The 21,861-nt window shown below is 41.0% G+C and overlaps 1 protein-coding gene across 1 annotated transcript in view; it reads right to left on the bottom strand.

The window, feature by feature from the left end:
• Positions 1 to 21,861, bottom strand: part of FLT1 (fms related receptor tyrosine kinase 1) — a 114,530-nt gene that overhangs the window by 27,178 nt on the left and 65,491 nt on the right. The window contains exons 13-16 of the mRNA XM_067290798.1: positions 15,559 to 15,849; positions 10,268 to 10,414; positions 8,228 to 8,359; positions 2,353 to 2,459 (exon numbers count right to left, since the gene is read on the bottom strand). Coding sequence (XP_067146899.1) covers positions 2,353 to 2,459; positions 8,228 to 8,359; positions 10,268 to 10,414; positions 15,559 to 15,849 — 677 coding nt within the window. The remainder of the gene's footprint in view (positions 1 to 2,352; positions 2,460 to 8,227; positions 8,360 to 10,267; positions 10,415 to 15,558; positions 15,850 to 21,861) is intronic.

Consider the following 21,861-nt stretch of genomic DNA (forward strand, 5'->3'; position numbering starts at 1 on the left):
TTGACACAAGAAGTGCTGATATTTCTATATAAGAAGTCTAGTGTTTGCTATAAGTTCCTTCTATTAGCTGGAATTTATATGAAATTTGTTGAACTGAACCAATTCATGTTGTTTTTTCCAAACTCACTGAAACAGCGCAGGAGCATTTACACTAACACACAAATATATTTGTGTATTTTTAATTCTTGTTCAAACTGCCCTGCAATTTTCAGCTCTCCTATTCTACAGCTCGGAGATATGTTACTCCTACGTATTTCCTACATATTTCCAGGCATTTGATTGAAAATGATATTGCTAGGTTTGTATGCTTTGGTTACAAATATAACTAGACTAAAATGAGGGTAGCTAATAACTCCTGTTTCAGTTGCCTTTCACCATCTCAAGTACCCAGAAAGTTAGTCCCAAGAAGGATTACACTGATGACTGGGGAAACGTCACATGGCATAAGGTCTGACTCTAAACCCAGGTGGGTCACGGATAGACGGGATATGGTTAGAAGAAGAGTATGTGGTGCTCCAAAAAGCAACATTTTTGGTTAGAGATGTCCCTGCTAGACTGCTCCAACCAGTCATTTTAGAAGAGCTTTTGAGATGATCGACCCTAGGAAGAGCAGTAGGGGAGCAGGAAGATGCAGAGAGCTTCCTACATGTCTTTGTTCAGCTGCACTGAATACCAAATCTTTGGCACAGTTAGGGATTTGAAATGACATTCTGAAAGATAAAGAAGTGTTAAGTATATCAGTTGTCTCTGCATATGTATCAGACAGGCTTTAAGAAAGTGCTCTGTTTCTCAGAACTTTTTTTTTTTCCATTGTGGCAACGTCACTTGTATATGAAATTTAATTTAGAGCTAATTCCAGATATAAATCCTCAAGAGTAAGGGTTTGTAACAGAAACACAGAAAAGGCCCTAAACATAGAACACTAACTTGAAAGACTTGTCACTATGTCATGTATTTAAAATTTCTTACTCTGTAGCAAGAATGATTATTTTTATTATCTAATCTAACAAGCAAATGCTAAGTTTAAAAAAAAAAAAATCTGCAACAGGTTACATTTTTCCAAGTGCTGAGCTTGCAGTTTTTCAGTCTTGTTATGAATTGCTCTGTCTTTAATGGTGAGTGGTCAGAACTGGTCCCATTTTCTTTGTAGTTTCTCTATAGCTACAAAGCTTCCCTGCAGCTTCACCTCACCTCTGCTTTTCTCTCTCCCCCAAACTCCCCTGTATCTTTTCTTAGGAAAGTTTGTGGCAGTAGGAAGGCGGAAAGAATGATTGCTGCCATACAGCCCTGATTTAGAGGTCTGGTCCTGCATTCTCATCAGTCAATAGAAGTTCGCAGTGTAGAACTTAAAATATAGTCAGGCCTTAATCCAGATTCAGATAAAATGGTCTTGCAGGCTGCAGTCAACCTTTTATAATCATCGCTGAGCTTGGCCAGCTGGAACATGCTGAGCTGTGAAGGCTGGAGCTGAGCCCCAGGCCACAAAGCCTGGGGTTACCTCTCCGTCTGGGCAAAGGGGTGTTGGAAGCTGAGGGAAGCAGGGTTTCAGTACTGCTGAGATTTGGGGTTTTGGGAGAGGGGTTTGTGCAGCCATTCCTTGCCCCATGTCCTGCAGTGCACCCCACTGCTCCAATATCTCCCTTTCCTCAAATAAACCTACTCCTCTAAGTTACTCTGAGATCTTTCCACATTATAGAAGATTTGTATCTTCTGCTTATGAGGGCTGCTGTGATTTAACTTCTCAGTTTAGGAGTTCATGCACATCATGCAACCATAGTTTTGTCAGTATAAAGGAGCTTTAAACCATCACAGTCAGTCCTGAACAAGAAGCAGGGTCAGCTACACTGGCAGTTACCATTTTCATGCTGATACAGGCACATCCGTACTAGGGATGGCACCACCAAAACTACTTCAGTAAAATATCACTTTGCAAGTGATGTAACTATACCAGACACTGTGTGCAAACCAGGCCTCACTGGGCTCTGTGAAGATTTGTCATTCCTGCTTACTCAGATCTTCAAAGACATTAAGATGCCAAACTCCCACGGGTTCGAGGAGGATGGGAATGCTTTCAGTGGGAGTCAAGCACCCAAGTGCTCCTGAGTCCCAGTGCCTTCCCCCCACCCAGCCCTTGCCTCTTTGCTTGCTCACGCTTAGCCCTGTGAGTCACGATTTCCCAGGCCATTCATTAGTGGCCTGGCTGATTGCACAGTGAACTAAGGTGAGTGGTAAGTGAATCAGATTTTTTTTGTAGTCTCAGTGATCCCAGTGGTCTGGGAAGAATTTTCCAACACAAGCAAATGGTCAGTAAGGGGAGGCAGGTGGAGGCAGGAGCTCTGAGTCTGTTCTTACCCTCTTCAGCTTGCGTATGAAGAGAGTCAGCAGGAGCCAAAAGAGCGTCGCAGCCACACAGGTACAGGTCAGTGTTATTAGCTCCAGGTTTGACCTCTCCGATGTGCCTGGGAAAATCAAGTAGCAAACATTTTAGAAAATGAGCTGCAAAACAGCAGCAGTTTATGTTTGTTTGCCGTTAAAATAAAATGCCAGGAAGGACTAGCTTCTTTTCAATGGGGTTTTAATCTCTGTTTGGCCTGGCTCACAGAGCCTGGAAAAAAATGGTCTCCTCAACAAAGCCATTGTACTGAACATGGCAAAAGGGCACTAGATTTGTCAGTAAGCTTTTGGTAAAAACCCAGACCTTCTCTGAGGTGCAGGAGGTGAAGCAAACCAGGTGGAGGATGGCCAGCCAGACAATCATTTTCTTTTAAGGTGGAAATTCAGCTGCGGAGTATTTTTAGCCTGATTTTCTCTGTGTGAGAATGTGTGTGTGCCTGTGTGTGTAGTTTCACCCCGTGACAGTGAAACCCATCTGGCCAATTCCAACTGTATGTGGCAGAGGAGCAGAGGTCTCCGACACACTCAGTCCCAGTCAGTTTCAGGAGGACAAGATACACCTTCGTTATTATGGACATCAGTGAATCCAAGCTCTCGTTCCCGTGGTCTGGATGGCTCAGGCCTGGCACCAGGCTGCTGAACTTGACTCAGGAAAAGCATGGCACATATGTCCTAAGCCCCATGTCCATCTAGTAGCTTGGACAGCCCCAGGGCGCACTCCCGGGGAGCAGTGCCAGGCTCCCTGTGGGGGTACCCCACCTTCCCCATCCCCAGCAGCGGCTGGCAGAATCAGGCTGTTAGGAGGCTGGGAGAGCTCTCCAAACCAGGGAGCAAATTAAACACAGAAAAGGAAAAACAACAACAGCAACAACCACAAAAAATGGAGCAGCAAGAAAACATGAACTTGAGAAATCTGGAGAATATTAGATTCCACTGAAAGATCCTAAAAAAAGCCCCCAAATTAAATTCTCTTCAGACTGCTACTTAGTGACTTGTAAAGTGGTTTCAGAGGAGGCTGTTTTGCAGATTGTGACAAAATACCGCACTTTCCACAATATGCCCTCCATCCGATTGGTAGTGAATGCGAAAAGCTCGTATTCTGCCTCTTATTCTGATACACCCTCCAGAGACAGGAGGAGAGGACAAGGAGGAGCAATTCTGAACATGATTTCACAGTGGTTTTGTCAACTGCACTTGCAGCAGTTTCAAACCCCAGGCAACTCAGTATTACTCCTGACAAATGAAAAAGGGATGATTGATGTCTCACTGGTGGGCTCACTGGGTAATCAGGAGGGATGTGTTGCCTGGTTTTAGGCAAGGCTACAGAGCTTTGTTCACAGTTTGAATTGCTTCCTGTAGCTGTGGCTTAACTAGCATAATATCTTCCCTCTTTAAAAGTGATAATCAGATTTGTGTTCATGCCCTATATTTAAGATTCCTCAGGCATGTCCAACCTGGAGCTTTGAGAATAAAGCTGTTGAAGCAAAAATATTACTGCAACTACAAGTGTAGGTACAAAATATCTATTTCCCCAAAATACAAACTGTTAAATTTTCAAAAGTATGAGTATTTTTTAAAGGCTTAAATTAGATATGGGACATAATGATGGCAAAAATGATACAGCCTAATACAGCTCACTTGTCCTCTGGCATCAGGCTTTCCATTTGCATATGTATACTCTTCTCTTGCTTCTGAACAGTATCCACACAGATGGCAAGTAATAGTTTCTGACATTTATTCAGCAAAACCTGGAGGGACTGAAGGTTCGTTTGTTGCCACTGCTTCATATGACAGGACTCACAAAACCCATGAGGTACAATACAGCCTGTCCCAAGGTGGAAAGCAGCAACTTTCTAATGGCTACTGTGTGCCGCATGGGAGTTAATGAAGAGATGTGAAGGGTCTGTCTTTGAAATGTCAGTGGGATTTTAGGCAACAAGAATGCATTTCTCTAAGCTGGAATTAGGGTAGGTTATCAAACATGGGATTCCAAATCTTGTGAAAAGCATTGCGGCCAGAGCTGGCTGAATGCCTCTTAGCTGAGTAGGAAAAAAATTGATTAGAGGTAAAACAGGTAGGGAAGAAGAGTCAGGAGGTCCACAGGAATGAGAGAGTGCAGGGAGCACACAAAAGGGCTGAGAATGAGAAAAGTTTGGAGTGACTGTGAATACAGCCTGCAGTCTCTCTACACCGTAGCCCAGGATTTCTGGCTCCTGCCTCACGCCCATCAGACTTTCATCCACTAGTCACCCCAATACACACAGACTTGCCCCTCCATGCAGCTTTGCCTCATCTGCCTCACTCCCTCCTACAACAAGCAGCCCTACTCCTCCCCCAAACTCCCTCGCAAGAGACTTCACTCGCTGCTGTATGTGTTCAGAGCATTACAGAGGGGTAAGGGGAAGGTGACTGAAGCAGGCAGGGCCAAACAGGAGTGGAAGCAGTAGATACCACCTTCACCTCCTTACCTCTCTCTCTCTCAGCAGGCACAGTAGCAGCCCAGGACCATGCAGGTCCTGCTGAGCAGAGTTCAGGGAAGATACTCCATACTAACCAACAGATTCCTTCAGGCATGAACAGAGTGTCATTTGCTTTGAGTACCACTTTGGGCAGCTGACTCCTCTGCTTAGGCCTTGGGCTGTCATGGTCTCTGGTTTGGACTAGCACACCTAGGACTTCAGGCTCTAAAGGTCCAGGTGCAGCTCTGTGTCAGGTGCAGACCAGGAAAAAAATAACATCTGAGGTACCGACACCATTCTCTGCTGCGCCCAAAGGGTCTCAGTGTCCACCACCCGCTATACCAATGCGGTCTGTCCTGGCTTTATCTGTGTGATCCCAAGATTACAACTGTGCAGCATTGGGAAAGGTGTCCAGAGAGGCTGTGGACTTTCCATTCTTGGAGGTTTTCATGACTTGGCCAGACAAAGCCATCGGTGACCTAATCTAGGGTCAGCAATAGTCCTGGTTTGCACTGGGAGTTGGACTGGGCTCACTTCCAACCCTTGCTGCAGCAGTCTAAGCAGCTCCTGATGTACAGTAATAGGGATCTTTTCTCTTACAGTCATCCACATAATGCTGGTTGAATCTCATTCAGTCACTGAGGGAATTACAGTTAAAGTTAATTGAAACATTCCCAATAACTTCAGAGTCAGAGTGGCCCATAAGGTACAAACAACATTTTGAGATGCAAAGGTAGATCGATAGATAGACAAACAGATAGCTATATAAAAAACAAACATCCTTTTCATGTCAGAGCAGTTGAATGAATGCTTAGTAAGTATGATGCTTTCCTTTCTCATCAGCAAGGATCACATAAAGTTGTCAATTATCAACTTTAATATAAGGCATGTAAGTGAGTTTAAGCTGTAAAATATGCTTTTTCCTTCACCAACACACCCCTTTCAAATGGTGATGCGCCTTTGTAACTAGATGCATGAAGGACGCTCCCCTGGGGGAGTGTGCAAGAATCCCCAGGTGGAGAAGCAATGGGAAGGTTTTAAATGAAAAGTTGCCTGTTTGGAGATCAGTGCAGACAGCTTGTCGCCAGGCATGGCCCTGAAGGTGAGCTGCACAAGAGAGCCTGAATTCCCTGTGTTCAAAAGTTTGCATCGATATGTATTTAAGAATCCACTTCGCTCCTTTTTTGGGTGCTATGGCAGCCATTTGCTGTTCCTGTTCGTTCCTTTGAGATTTGCTGCCTTTTCAGTTTCTCAGCCAAGAGCAAATGGACAGCTTGCTCCAACATTTCCAAAAATGTTGCTCCTCTCCTCCTCAGAAAGCATTACAAGCACAGCTTCCAAACCAAACAAGGGCTGTGATTATTTAAAGACAGCCCTTGGATTCCACCATCCATTCATCCATCTCTGATACAAAAATAACCCATTGTTTTATCTATAAGTATAAGAATGTTTTTTCAGAGGAAATAAAAAGAGCAGACAGTTTCCTTCCTGACTCATTCACGAACTACTCTTCCAATCTGTTAAACACAGCCATAGACACGAGGCATTGCTCTGCTCTCTTTGATCTGCTGAACTGCACTCTGAGAACCACTGGTACAGAGAAATGCTTTATTATTTGCAGTTGCAGTTACATAGCGTGTATTTCTGAGAAAGCTGAGGAAGTGGTAAAGCCTCAGGCAAACCTCACGTTAAAAACCTGATTCTGCATCTCCAGGCTCAAAAATGGACTAAGAGGTTGCAATTTGTTTGAAGAGGGACAAACACTCAAGTTCTGTGAAGGCTGCATAGGAATGAATGAAAAAAACCTCCAGTAAGGTCCCTCACGCTTCACACAGATGGAAGAGAGAAGAAGAATTTTTCCCAATCATAGTATGTAAAAAAACCTCTTTTTCCCATCCAATCTCAAAGTTATAATTTTTAATATGATGGACTATATCTCCTGCTTGTCTTAGAGCTCCCACAGTAATTATTCAAGAACAGTGTCTGCAGTCCTTGCAGGACATGCAGTTGGAGAAGAAGCTTTCCCAGTTGCTGTATTTCCTCTTTTCTGGATCATGCACAAGGAGATATGACTTCCTAGAAGCCACCCTACAGAATGTTGGTGGTTGTAATAAATATCCAGGATATAATGATGTTAAAAATCAATACAATAATGAGTTGCATTGTCCAGAATAATCAATCATCAGGATGCCTCTGACAGCAAGCACTTAGGGGCAAGTCATTCTTCTAGTGATTATAATAGTCATTAAAACCTTCGTATTATTCATAAGGAGATGATAGTTGGTTTTTACTCTTTGATTACACCAGTTAGGCTAGCCCACATGTGCATATTCTTATCCCTGACCATTCAAAGCAAGACCTGTATCATCAACAACAACAATTAATTGAGACTGCTAAAGCACTTGTGACAGAAAATCAATATTGATTTACTAGCTGTAATTGTCTTCTGCTGTAGGGCAGTATCCAAATATTCAAGAGTTATATTCAGACACATTTAGCAATTGTATGAGAACATCCACAAGGACATAATCCTTGCCTCAGAGACCTGGTAGTGGTCAAAATGCCTTATATAAATAAAGAGAAACTAAATGCATTTAGGACTATTTACCTAAACCATTAGATCAATAAGATAGGATATGTCAAATTTGCACATGGAACTCATGTATACAGAGAATGTCAATCTGCTTCTCCTTTCTCGTAATATCTGAACCAAAAGGATATTCAGTGAAACTGAAAAGTCACAAAATAAACTTGATTTTTATGCAATGTACAATGACTCAAAGGAAGTCACTGCCCCAGGTCTAAGTCAAGCTTGACAGAAGTCAGGAGGACAATGCTGTACATTTAAATGAATAGCAAAATAACTCAAGTAATGGTAGCAGTAATAATTCAATCATACCTACTTCTTACATTAAGTACCTTTGAAAAATGCATCTATAGTTATTGCTAGGGTAAAATCTTCTGATCCTATTTGGCAGCTCAGTTTACATAGAAAATAAACAAATGAAAATATCTAAAGCCTCTAATTTTGATTGAATTAACCTGAAATGGGAAAATGAGTGGGTAGGAGCATGTTCTTTATTTTGTTTTTTGTTTGTTTTGATGATACTAAATTTACATTTGTCTTCTACCCTGACCCGATCTTTGTCGGGTTGAAGCAATTCTTCTTTTTAGGTCAGTATAAACACACTCTGAGTTAGCATTTCCTGTTAGGCTTCCTTTCCAACCTGGTACATTTCCCTTGCTAAGACTTCCTTCAAATTGCTGCATTCAGAGATCACCACATGATGCACAAGTCATACACTCTCCTTTCCAGCTTGAGTAAGAACATCACTCTGGCAAGCTTGCTGTTCTCATTTAATATCATTTTTTACCTTGTACTGTGACATACGCTGCACTCTCCACAGACCCTTTTAAGTTGGTGGCTATGCACTGGTAAAGTCCTTCATCCTCCTCTTTTACTCTTTCAATAAACAGCATTCGGCTTCTGGGCCCTAAAATTATTCCTGTGAAATGAAAGATTTTGCAGTGAGTGGGAGCCAGGATATAAACAAAAACAGCCACTTGTGTAATAATATCTGCTTCAAGTTCTTCTCAAAAGAAATCTGAGCCGCAGACTGCATAGCACAATGTTATCTGCAGGAAAGCCAAATATACTTGGATGTTTTGGGAAACTTTTGGAAATCAGTGTTTATAAAGCACTTGTGAGAGTGAAAAAGCTCAGCCTAAGAGAATGATCCTGGGAGCACTTGGTATTAAGTATGGTGAATAGCAATATGCTTAGACTTCCATACAAGTGAGTTCTTCAGTATGTCTCCAATTTTTAAACACATGGGTGGTCTGATTACTTAACACCACACTTATCAAGGCAGGTCTGTCTCAGAAGCAGTCTGAGTCTTGGAGCACTTCCAAGACCTAGTTCCATTCATCCACACTGGCCTTACAGGCAACCTGAATTCAGACTTGCTACAAATCTCATTTGTTCATGTGACAGGGGACACTAGGCCCATTCTAGGAAGGACTCCAGCTAGTGCAAAAAAGGTCCCGTTAGGTGTATCCTAAAACACAGGAATTAACCAAAGTTTTCAACACCTCCAGCAAGCAAGGAACAGAGGCAGGCAGCAGATTTGGCCTCAGGCCTGCCTTTAGGGCACAGTATAGCCAGGAAATGTGTAGTTAAGTACACATTTACGCATTTGGCACCAAAACAGAACTATCATCCCATTGAAGTGTATTCTCACCATCTATTTCAGGCACTTCACTCAGGCACTCTGACTTACCCTACAAAGACATTTTCCTGGCTCCTAACCTTGTGTGTGTTGCATTTACACCCAAGTTAGATACACAATCTACCTTCTAGAAGATGGTGTGAATAACTCGTGTTATAACCATGTGGTCAATGTAAAACTTCACAGAATCTAGCTCTAGATTATGTTTAGTGTCTATGTTGCAAGTCTACACATGCTTATAACTCACTTTAACAAATACGCAGAGATTTTCCCAGTGGCCTTTATTCATTTTACAGTAATTTCAAATAACACAGGATAGAATCTTGCATGCAAATTTTCTAAAACATTGCTATTAAAGACTAAGGATACGAGTTCCCACAGACCAAACCTACTTCAACATTTTTACTGAGCTTTTAAGACTATCTCATTGTGTGGTTCTGATTTGGATGTGGATGAATTCCCATGAGAAAAGTTCTGCCTTTTTCCCCATCAAAAATTTCCACCTTTTGGTCCTAAAATCTTCAAGATTCTCTTCAAGAAACACTTCCATAATTGTGGTTCCATCAGACCTAGACCTGTAGCCTTAATTGATCTTTGAAGCCACAATCTGAACACACCAGTAAACATCTCTCAAAGTTTTCTTATAACTGCAGCATAACACCTGGAAGCTATTCCTTTCTGCTGCATGAAACCTAGATTTCCCTGGTACAAGTGGATGCATTTCATTTTGCTCGGGGACCCCAGATATGGAATTAGTCCAGTGGTCAGCCTATGAATCTAGAGCAGATTTTACATGCCTGACCACAGACTTCCCCTGGTACTTGTACACATCACTCAAGCTTGGATTTATCCTGCCTAGCTATACGCTGGCCAAGACACCTAATCCTTAGGCTCCCTCTATAGTAAATAGAGAGAAATAGAATTCTCTAGAGATGACTTTTCTAAGATGCAAATTGAGAAACATTTTTCCCACTGACTCCATGACACCTCTAGCCTGGGAGAGGTTCTGAAGTTAGATGGTGTAACCCAGCATGCTGCGCTGCTGTCTGCTCACCTGTAAAAGATGGATAATACTGCTTCTCTACTTCAGGATGCAAATGCCAGTGACTGTGGGAATGGTTACATGAGACAGATAAAGCACAATGAAAAGGTTGTAAAAGGTGGGGAAGCATACAGAGCTCTCACCTGATCCTTGCTGTATTTCTTCATGGTTTTTAAACCAGGATATCTGTGGCTCTGGGATGCCATGAACTTGGCACTCCAATATTGCAGAGTTACTGGTGTTCACCGTCTGATCCGTAAGGTGCCGCAGGAGGGCTGGTGCCTCTTGAGCTACAAGACAAAACAATATCTCCATTTTACATTTCTATAACTGTGGATTTTAAATCATCTTCCATACCAGCATTTTAATGATGTTAGATATTGGTGCAGGTATTCTACCAAGTTCATTGTTCACAGATGTTATTTACTGTTCCAGTTTGTTTAAGAGCATTTGGTGTGTACAGAGTATTCCCTTTACTGGGCAACAGCAGGTTATGATGACCAATGGTTCAACACCCAATGCTGACATTGTTTAGAAGACTTCCTCAATTCCATTATCAACCACATCTGTTTACCAAAAGCAATGAGTTTCTCTGAGAGCTCAGAATTCTGCATAATCAGAAGAAACAAACTATGACATGAAAGCTTTTAACAATTAGCAGAACAACCTTAGATCAGAATATCTCTGCGTCAGTGATAGCACTACACATTTCTATACACCAGTATATCCATGAATGTGACTTTTATCATTTATTTACTTTAAAGAGTATAGTTATGAATCCTATTCAGTAAACTCACACAATCCAAAACCAGAAACCATGAGGACAAAAGCATTGTGTTACATCTCCCAAAGTCTTCACAAATTCTTCCACTTTTCTGATTCACATGTTTTGCTGAAGTCAACAAGGCCTGTCCAAACCACACCAAAACCAACAAAACTGTGTTGGTGAGAAAGGTACCCCATGCCCTCAGGCAGCCCAGAAACGCTGGAAACCCTGGCGGCGGCAGCAGAAGTGAGTCCTAGCATCAAACACAGCACAACACCACCACTCCTGTTTCACTTTTATCTGCTTGAATTCATACAATGTGATGTAATAGAACACATTTCCATGACATTTAGTGACAGTGAATATCAGAAGTGCACCAGTTCTGCTTCTGCTCAAGAGCCTCCCAACTGAACAGAAGAGCATCCCAAAGACACTCTATAAACATCATGTTAAAGTCATTCCTGGAAGAAGCAAAGCAACAAATCTTCCTCATCTTCATTTCAGCTGTCCCCCACTTCTCCCCCACTTTCTTACCCAGCCAAAGACTCTTCTGACAAAAATCGAGATATCTGCCACACTTATGTTCATTATGTAACAACATCTTTCTGTCACATTTGCAACCGCTTACATGATCCCTTTTGATATTTTTGTCCCTTAAAAGTAGAGATGGAGAACCCAGTGCATTCCTGAACAGACTCACAGATGCAGATGCCCTGCAGATTCCCTTGAATTTTCCATTCTTGCAAGAACTGATTACTTGCAATCTTCCCTTTCAAGGACAATGCCAGTGTTTACTACTGTGGTAAGACACACATTATGAAATATAAAATAAAATAAAATAAAATAAAATACAATAAATCACCCTTTGCAAAATATTTTCTTTTGGACCACAATAGACATCAATACACCAAGTTCAAGTATATTATCAGCTGAACTTCTGACATTCTGTGCTTGGAGGATTAAACTCTATACTTTCAGAAAAATTGACTCTGTTGTCTGTCAGACACTTGCATCTTCACAATCATTTTATTACCAGCTGTGAATAAAAACTCTCCAAAACAACTAAGCACCAACGTACCACCAGTTTATCCAGTGTGTGAACCCTGTAGTACTAAAAGCTTTTCAACACTTCTAAAATAGGCCATCTTTACTATGCTCTTATCCCTTGAAATTAATTTCAGCATAGTCATGAACCCTCAATGACCAATGTGGTCTTTTATGTGCTGCAAGTCTGTCGTTTCCATGGGCAATACTATTATTTGTTTACAGTGTAGTAGACAGTCTGTTCTCATTTCATAAACAGTAATGCTCATGAGAGAAGTTGTGAAGTAAATTCTTCATCAAATACCTACACAATGACATTATCAACAATATTTTCCCTGCCGCCAGAAAGACTGCCCTTTTGTCATTTATATCTCTCCTTGATTTTTGCATGGTTCTCATTCTTCACAAAACAATCTGTCTGTGAACAGGTGTGGGCTGACACACATTCACATACACAAACTGAGAGGAGGTCCACATTTCACATTTATCCGTGGTCCCTGTTGGACCCCCCCAACCCAGGCATTCAAAAAGAAGGAGGACAAGATGACACAACAAAGGCAAATCACACATTCTGTGGGTTATTTGCGATTAATTTTAATTTGTTTATAGCCATACACTAGAGATGGGTTTTCATATTAAGAAAAACTTTCTTGCTTAAAACTTGGATCCAGTCACCATTCACATACTCTCAATAATTTCTGTGCTGCAATCAGCTGATTTTTCATGGATTTGGTTAATCTGCAGATTACTCTCACAAACCACCTGTTTCTCCAGTTCGTTTTTGCAGTGAAGCCAAAGGGGAGATTTTTCAAGCGAACCTCAGCTCTGCTCACCCTGAAGCCAAGGGACTGCACTTGCGTTCAGCGTGGGCAGAGCTGAGATGCTGCTCCCCGAGCTGAATGCCAGCGTCGTACTCAGAGCCCCTGTGCTTGCCTGCAAGGCCATGGACGCTGCCTTTCCAGACCAAATTCTGCTCTCAGTTACACCTGGGGAACTTCACTGTAGGCAGAAGTTGGCCCAGTGGAGCTGCAGGAGGTCCCTGAGGAGCACCCCTGGCTTCAGAGCACCCAGTGAACCAGGGACAGGGAAGAGGAAAAATTTCCATTTCCAAAAGCAAACATGAGGGAAAACATTCAAATTTGTTAATTTTGGGGTATACTATTTCATTCCATGCATTTTTTGCACTTTGTTATGTTTACGGTAGCATATGTTGTTTGTTCATTTGTTTTTATTAACCAGTACAAAAATATAAATACATGCTTTAATTTTAACACACACACACAAAAAAAGAAATATAATTCACACCTTTCTCCCTAAATAATATATTACACAACAGAAGGTAGAGAAACTAGAAAAATCAATGAGATTCTCCTGTTATCTAAGGACACCAAAAGTGACAGTAGTTTTTATCTGGCCACCAAGAACTGCTTTCCTCAAACATTTCCAGTGAGGTTTCGCTGTGCCTCCCAACATGTGCGGTCACACAGGGGTTTTAACGCATCACTGCGCAGCATGGCCTTCTGAGCACCCGTTGGGACCAGACTGGCAAGACGTCCACCCAGTAATGTGGTATACATCATTGCATAACAATTTCACAGAGGAACAGTCTAATCTCCCCGTCAATTTGTGACCCAAACTCATATCGCCTGGCAACTGCCTGCTACAAGTTACCATGCTGTGGCTCCCAAGGCCATTGAAAATTCATAACGTCCTGTCATCACCGCCCACCTTGCCATCAAATCTCTTCTCACAAAATAGCCTCGTAAAAAAAGGGGGTTCTGTATGGCAATTCTCCTGAAGACTTGAAAATGCTGCAGAGCACACTTGCCCCATTTTAAAGCAATTACCAATTATTTCACTTGCTTTTTAAGCATATTAAAAAAAAAGAGAGAGAGAGAGCCAGGCTCCTTTGCAAGAACACATTGTTTCTGGAAGCCATCACGCTAATAATGAACAAAAGAGCTACTGTATACAAGCAGGCTATAGGTGACATTTCAAGATATAAATGATTATTCTTTTCTTTACTCTGACAACTTCCAGGTTATCAATTGTTTTCTAAGCATTTTAGGCTCCATGAAACTGGCATTATGGGGAAATGCTATTGTTTACCCTTTCACACTTGACAAAAGCAATTCCCACGTGAAATGCAAGTTTAGCCGTGGGACACAGTCTTGATACCTAAAGGAGGAAATTGTCTGGTGAGTTCCCAAGCACAAGAAACTGTCATGTTGTCACCCTCTATTTTAAAGCACAGCCACTTTGTTCCTTTGCTGTAGCTATTTTGGTCACTACAGACTATTTTGTTATGGCTTATGTAAATGCTATATAAATGATCAATCATAAATGTAACCAAAAATAATAAAAGCTATGTATTGTAAAAAAATAAAGTTATCAGATCTATTAAAAATAGTAACTTCTTCCTTATACAGAATTTATAATACACAGAAACGTCTCATAGCAAAACTATGAAGAAGGAAAAAAAAAGGGGAAACACTTACAAGGAAGTTTTAGATTGCCCTTAATTCTCCTTCAGCAGTTTGGCTGATTCTTAATCCCCATAAGAAATCCAATTCTCATTTGCATACCAAAAGCAAGGATAGTTTTAATGGTTTTAATTTTGAATTTATATTTTTAAGAATGTATTAAACATTTCACTGTGCTGGCTGCAATCTTGTCAGTCATGTTAGTGTAATATGTCTCTTTTAATAAAATAATTACAACATTACAAATTCCTGTATCTTCAGGTCAGGAACAATACTCACACTTGTCTCAAAAGCTTTTTACATTAGTGCAGAACTGACTTTAAAAATTGACCAACACAGCAACTGGAAGTCTACCTGGATTTATTTGGAGAAACATGGTTCACGTCTGTCGGTTTTAAAATCGTCATTATTATAAATGATATGATAGGTCTGTGCATTATTTCAACATTTTTATTTCTTCCCTGCATACTTCCTTTAGAAGACACTTTTTGAAGATTAATGTACTTTAGTGTAGAAAATAATTTCAAATAAATAAGCATTAGAACTTGCTCAGCAGGTAATATTTATAAATCCATCAAGATCAGATTAAAATAAAAAATATATAGTCCAGTCAATCTCAAACTGAATTGTGCTCATTCTGCACATTAAAGTTAACTTATTAAATGTCCATTGTTGACTGAAAACAGCAGTTTTTAAAGTTAATCAGTTTGTTCAGCTTTGACACTTTTGACGAGGCCGATATCAAAGTGGAAGAAAAGATTGATCCAAAGTTTTCCTTATTGCTCAGTAGGAGACAGCAAGAAAAAAAATAACAACATGCAAAAATGTAGCACAGGGGATCTTCCAAAACCCAGCTTCCACGTGCTTTGTCAAAGCAGAAAACACCCATCTGAACTGAACTGGAAGCTCATGCGTTATGATTTTGTTTGCTATTCCTCCTACGTCCAACCCATGGGGGGATGTGCACCACCTCAGGGCCTGAAAGGTAGCAACAGTAATAAAAAATCAAGATGATATGAGACACCTGTGACTGTTTAATGAGTCCTTTAATGTTTTACATTGATTTGTGTTGTACAATCATTCCTTGTGCTTTTATATTTGAGGATCCGAGAGTAAACAGCCTTTTTGTTGCAGTGCTCACCTCTGATTGTAACGTCTTTCTTTTGAAGCACTTCTTTCCCCGTGTATATGTTCCTTGCTCTGCAGGCATAGGTGCCCGAGTGCTCCAGGGAAACGTTCTTGATGGTTAGTGTGAGGGTGATGGAGTACTCCTTGTTGAGAGACTTTTTTGCTTTCGTTTGATTATTTACTGTCCTCGGTAAAATCCAAGCAATGTCTTTGTACAGGAATTTGTTGGCCGAACAGGACAATATCAAATTCTCTCCTTCAATAGGCATTTTTTCCAAATTAATATGGAATCCATTCGGTACATCTGTCAAAAATCAAGAACACCTTTTAGTTTATATGAAATGAATGAGTCAAAATTAACATGGTTTATTTTTTTCCCTTTATCGGGAAGCCTTTGAAATAATCAGTGATGTTGCTGTCTTCCTTCTGACATCTCTAATCTTTCATTTTGTAGGCTAGGCTCCAGCTATTCTTATAATTTGCCACAGAGTTACAAGACACTTGGGCTTGGTCATCAGTTGGTGTAAACTGAAGTTGCTCTTGGAAGTAGTATGCTTATACAAATGTTATGCCCACCAAGTTAAGACAGACTGGGGCAAGGCACCAATTATTTAAATTATTTAAAGCAGAATTATTTAAAGAGAACACACTGGGATTACAAAAAAGGAGAGAAATTGTGATCTCAGCTTCACCTCATGAACTGCATGAAAGAAAACGAATCTTAAGTGGACAAGAGAAAGATACTCCAGGTCATCATACTTGGTTATATTGTTTTCATGCTGTTCATGAGTATGCAGACATACAATGTCTATTTCTTAAGACATGGCACTTTCAAATCCTGAGAAATTACTGAATCTGCGATTATATGCCAGAGATTTCCCTTGGAACAGAGGTATTTACTCTTCATGCCTTTAAAACATGTCAGCCGTTCAAGAGGAAAGCAGAACCACCACCGTCTGCCTGGGGTGACCAGCTGTCTGCAGGCAACACATAAGATGAAGATCACTCTATTCAGACTACTTGGCATTAAGTATAGGTGAGTAATATTTCCACTTGAGAAAAATCAAGGATCATTATGCCAACCATTTGGTAAGCATAAATATGACTTAAGTTTTAACAAAGATCGTCTGTAGAAGATAGTTCAGGCAGGAACTAATTTAGCCAACAACATAAAAAGTCCTACTTGCAGGTCTTTGTAGCATTATTGCAGCCTTGTCTAATTCGGGAAGGACATAGACTCAGGGCAGAGCTGACTAGCTCACCACCATCTCCACTTGAGACTCAGCCCTCAGGTAAGAGAGTTACGCCACTGGCTTAAGTGAAAGTAGAAGCAAGTTCCAGACAGAAAACAGTTCCGAGTCTTCCCCCTTGTCTGCAACCTCTCTTGGTTGTAGCCAATTTGTAGCCAATATGCTGATAAAGGCATTTCCTTCTGCTTGTTTAAGTGAAATCGACTTTGGCCATTTTCAATTGTTCTCTGCCTCCTAATCGCTAGGGCACTTGGCTGTGAACTTGACTCAGGATCATAAGAATAGTTTCATCTTTCATAAGGGAAAATCATGCCTTCTTTTCTTATCTCTCAGAGCTTGTACCTCTTGACACAGACTTTCATTCAGTTCCAGGCTTATCGATGTCAGTTCAGGTCTAGCACCACAGCAGCAAAGCGTAAGGAGCATTGGCAGACTGTCTTGTACTGAGGCACCATGAAGTGCATGTGAATCAGCCCTGCAGCTGTCTGCCCAGTCTCCAGTGAATAATGCCCCCCACCTTCTTTCCGTAACCTCTTTTCCTGATTGACCAATTTAGCAGAAAGCTTTTCTTTACTCCTGAAATCTTCACAATGCCAGCCTAGCTGCCTTGCCTCCCCTGGATACCCGTGAACAAGATGTGCTCACTCTTGCCTTTGAAACAATATTCTGCATATTGAAAGTCTGTCATCAGTTGCTCCCCTGAGTATCTTCTTTTCCAGAATAAGCACTGAATGTTAAATACCAGCTAAATGAGCTCCTGCGAGCTTGGATTGAAATTCCCTCTAACTGTAGGCACTTTCCAGAGAAACACCTGACTTCTGTGGTATGAACTCCTCATGGCCTTGCAGTGAGGACAAAGTGTGTGCCTCTCATTGGTTAGTGTCCAGATATGCCAAAGATTAAAGAAATGGAAGCTGTGACCTTAAGATACTAGATTGGATTTTAAAGCCTGTGTGCTTGCTTGTTCCTCTTGCATTTCATTGGTATCTTTTTTTCCTCTCTCCAGCAAGCAAAGCTAAAAGAAAAGCTTTAAATTTAGTGAACTTATTTGTACATGACTATCACCAACATCCTCTCTGATGTGCTAAGGGCGCATCAAGCAAAAGAGATAAGATCAAACCTTTCCCTAGAGAGAGGGATACAGCATATTTAGCTGTAGCCATCAAAATGTAGACATCTATTGGAAGATAATTGTTTTCTGTATGGGCAAAAGTTTACAGTCAATGGAGTGACGCAGGCACCTCCAGGGGGCAACGCAAACCATGTACCTTAAGATGAGTCAAATTCCAGAGATCCTGATCCCTCACACTTAATTTTGAAGCGATCCTACATGAGCAGCTTAGATTTAGATATCTAACTTTTAGGTTAAGTTAGATGAAGTGAATCCTGTGCTTGGTTTCGTTAAAATTCAGACATGCTTAAGTCCAAAAAGTTAGCCAGATTTTTGATTGTGGATATTTACTTGGATCAAAGAAATTGCTGTGTCTTCTTCACACTAGATTTGAAATGGTTCTCATATGTATTGGGAAAGTCAAGGTACTGGTCTGAAATAATGCTAACTTTGGCTTTTGAAAATGCCAGTAAAAGCTCAGAAGAGCCAAGCAAAACTCTTAAGATGAAACTAAAGATCCCCTGGGACTGAGAGCAACTGAACTATTTTTAACATAGGAGGATAGCGTGCCAACAGAATAATATAGTTGCAACTACTTCCATGCTGTCAGGTCTGGAACTTTTCCTAGATGTGTCTTCTGCAAAGATAGACTCTATATTCCAAATAAATCTAGGGACAAAAGCAAAATGCACAGGATTCCAAGCAAATCATTTGTTTAAAGACTACAAGTCCCTAATATATGACACCTCTCATCAATTGTTACTGACTCAGGCTAGCTAAATAATGTGGCTGGGAATAATGTAAAAGTGTTTTATTTACTTTAGTGATTTGGAGCTTCCTGTGGAAATAGCTCCCAGGTTTCCTGATGGAAGATTTTGTTTATCTTTGCCAAGCACCATCAGGAATCTCAAAATAAAATGCGCCTAGTGACATTGGGAAACCAGGGAGATAAGGCAGAGCTGTTCCTGTTTCACCCTCTGTAATTGCAAACACACCCATGGGCCTGCTGCGTGCCAGCAAAACAGGCCCGAAAGTAGGGAAAGGGGCAGACTGAAAGAGAGGGGGCTACTACAGTTAAATTTGGCATAACAGTATTGTTACAGAGACTGCTAAATTATCAGTGAGCAGAAGAGCTTTCAGAAATCACCTTTCCATGTTGCTTTGGTATAAGGCGGACAGCTACATTTGTGCTGCAAAGGTTTGCTTTTAGAATTAAGTCAGTGTGACAGCACCCCAAAAACACCCTTCGCCTGGCATAGGCAGCAGGAGAGGAAGGCTGTTCCAGAGCCCATGGACCTCATGTCCACCAGCCTCAAGTACAGGCTGTAAAATTATACCACCCTCAAACCTCCCAGAAACACACATGCAAATTGCACTTCAAGCCCAGAAATAACGAGCTCTGCAATAATTTAAATAAGGGCTTGTTCTTACTGGGACCCTTCTGGTATATTTCCTTGCACTTAATTCCTCACTGCTATCTTTCCCTGTAGTGGGGGGAATGTGCCACTGCAAAACTGGGGTTGCTGGGATGAGCACTGCCTTCCCACCACCTTCCCAAAGGTTTCTGCTAGGGCTGGGAAGAATCATGGTCTAGAAAAGAGACTTCTCACACCAGCATAGCAGCTGCACTATAGCATGTGCTTTTTTTCATCCTCAAGACAAGATCTTAATGAGTTTGAATGAGAACAGGATTCTTCCTGTTCAGGTTAGGCTTTCTCTCTGCCTACTATTTAGGATACTTTCTGGCTTTTACAGATGGCAGCGCATTCTCTTCCTGCAAGGGATCACCTTCTCCTGCTTAGATACTTTCTTCTCTTACACTCAGTTTTGCATGGTTCAGACTGGCTTGATGTGGCTCCAGCAGCCCCAACAACAAAAAATAAACAAACTCCAGAGACCTGAGGTATTGGTTTTGGATTCATCAGAAGGAAATGCTCTGCAGTGTCCTGCCCGTTAGTTCACATCCTTCAGCATTTTGGCTGTCATTTTTTATTCCCTCAGTGTGTTTTTCAGCAAAGGCTAGAGAAATGATGCATTTGTTTCTCAGCTGACGTGAAGCACAGGCTGTTACCCAACCACAGCAGTTTGGTCTCAGCCTGACAGACGAGAATTACGATTATATCATTCAAGCCCAACTGATGCACTCTCTGCACAAAACAGAAGAATGAGCCTAGTTTGATTTTTATAAGAACAAAACAGCAGTATTGTTTAAACAAGCTGCGTTCTATCAGTGCAACTGAGCGTCAGCAGATGAACAGGACTTTCCATGTCACACAATTGAAGTGCTCAGCTCCAGGAACTCAGAGGACAAATGCATTTCAACATCAGCACCCTATATAGAAAGGTTGCCACCAGTCAAGACATTAAGAATTTCCAAGCCATAATAAAGCAGCCACTCCTCTTTCTGAACATCAGCCAATACAAGAGTCTTCAAAAGAAAAGTCATAATATTCTGCACATTTACAGCAAGCTTTGGTATCAAGGAGACGGATTTCCTTCTACCCCTGGTTGAGATCTGAGAATGTGAGGTCTAAAAAGGAAACTAACACCTTCATGTCATAGCACAAAATTATCTGAAACTACCATCAAAAACTTTGAAAGGGAGATTTGGGTACTGCAAATGAAGCCCTTCAAAATTCAGCTTCATTTAGTCTCAGTGTCTTACATGAACACTGACAAGTAAGAGCCAGAGAACGTCAAATTCTGCATCTTGCATATTAAAAAATGAACCACCTCTGTGAGTGACTTTCAGTGCTGCTCAAAGTTGCATGCGAAGCCCCCACAAAAAGATGAGAATATAGCTCAATTAACACATTAATTTATGGAAAGCTATGTGTCATTGTTTAGCTTTCTGTCCAAACAGACACAATTTAGGGGTAAGGATCAAAGCAAAACTGTGATTCTAGAACCAGGGCAGCAATCATCTTCAGGCTGGCAAATGTTCATGTCACATCCTTTGAGAGAACATGAAGATACTCTTCTTGTTTTCATATTTTAACAAACAGCCTGTTTATGTGTCGCTTATCAGTTTATATTTTAATAAGTAGCTCTCATACTTATTACTAGATTTCCAAATTTATAAATAATTGGCACTTTCTAATGTGGATGCATCAGAACACTCATAAATTTTGGTCCATAAAACGAGGAGAGGGGGACATTTTACAAGGAGGTTTTCTTCCTTTTTTTTTTTTTAACCAGCTCTAGTGACTGTGTGCCTACTCTCTCTTGATATTCCCAGTATAGTAACAGAACGAGTTTCATTAAAATCAGTCATCACAACAAAACCAGGTTACAGAAACAGCAAAAAATAAAAGGAAAATATTAAACCTATTTTTCCCCTTCAGCTTCAAGATTATGACTTTGGCATTAAAATATCAGAATGTTGTAATCGTTTGTCTTTTCTCATATTTAGGAAAGAATTACATTAATGATCTATCCTAAAAGTTGTCATTAGCCTAAGTGCTTCATGAACTATCACTTTGTAAACAAAACCAAAATGAATTCTTCCACCAGAAAATAGGTCCTTTGTAATGGCATTTGTAGAAATTATGCTGCTATATCATGCAGTAGTCATTCTTAGAAAACCCACCAGTTTTTTTTTCAGTAATTCCTGAACTCAAACCATTTAATCTTTTTTTTTTTGGAACCTGCAAACACTTACACCCACCCACTGACAGAAACATATTCATATGCACAGCTAACACATATGAGTCTTCTCAGTGTCATGGCCCAAGTTGCATCCAAGGTCTTTCTCAGAAGAGGGAATAAAATTCATTAGTTTGCACCCTGCCATTTTTCTGCCTGTGAGTTGCTGTTGTCCCTGAGAGCTGTGAGAGGCTGCCAAGTGCCACAGGCCCCTTTCTTGCACCACGCTGCCTGCAGACAGTGTGAACTGCTCTGAGCGCACCTTCATGAGACCTGCTGGTTTGCGAGACCTAGCAGAAGGGGCCTGTAG

The sequence above is a fragment of the Apteryx mantelli genome, chromosome 1, assembly GCF_036417845.1.
Source record: "Apteryx mantelli isolate bAptMan1 chromosome 1, bAptMan1.hap1, whole genome shotgun sequence".
In the NCBI taxonomy this organism is placed as follows: domain Eukaryota; kingdom Metazoa; phylum Chordata; class Aves; order Apterygiformes; family Apterygidae; genus Apteryx; species Apteryx mantelli.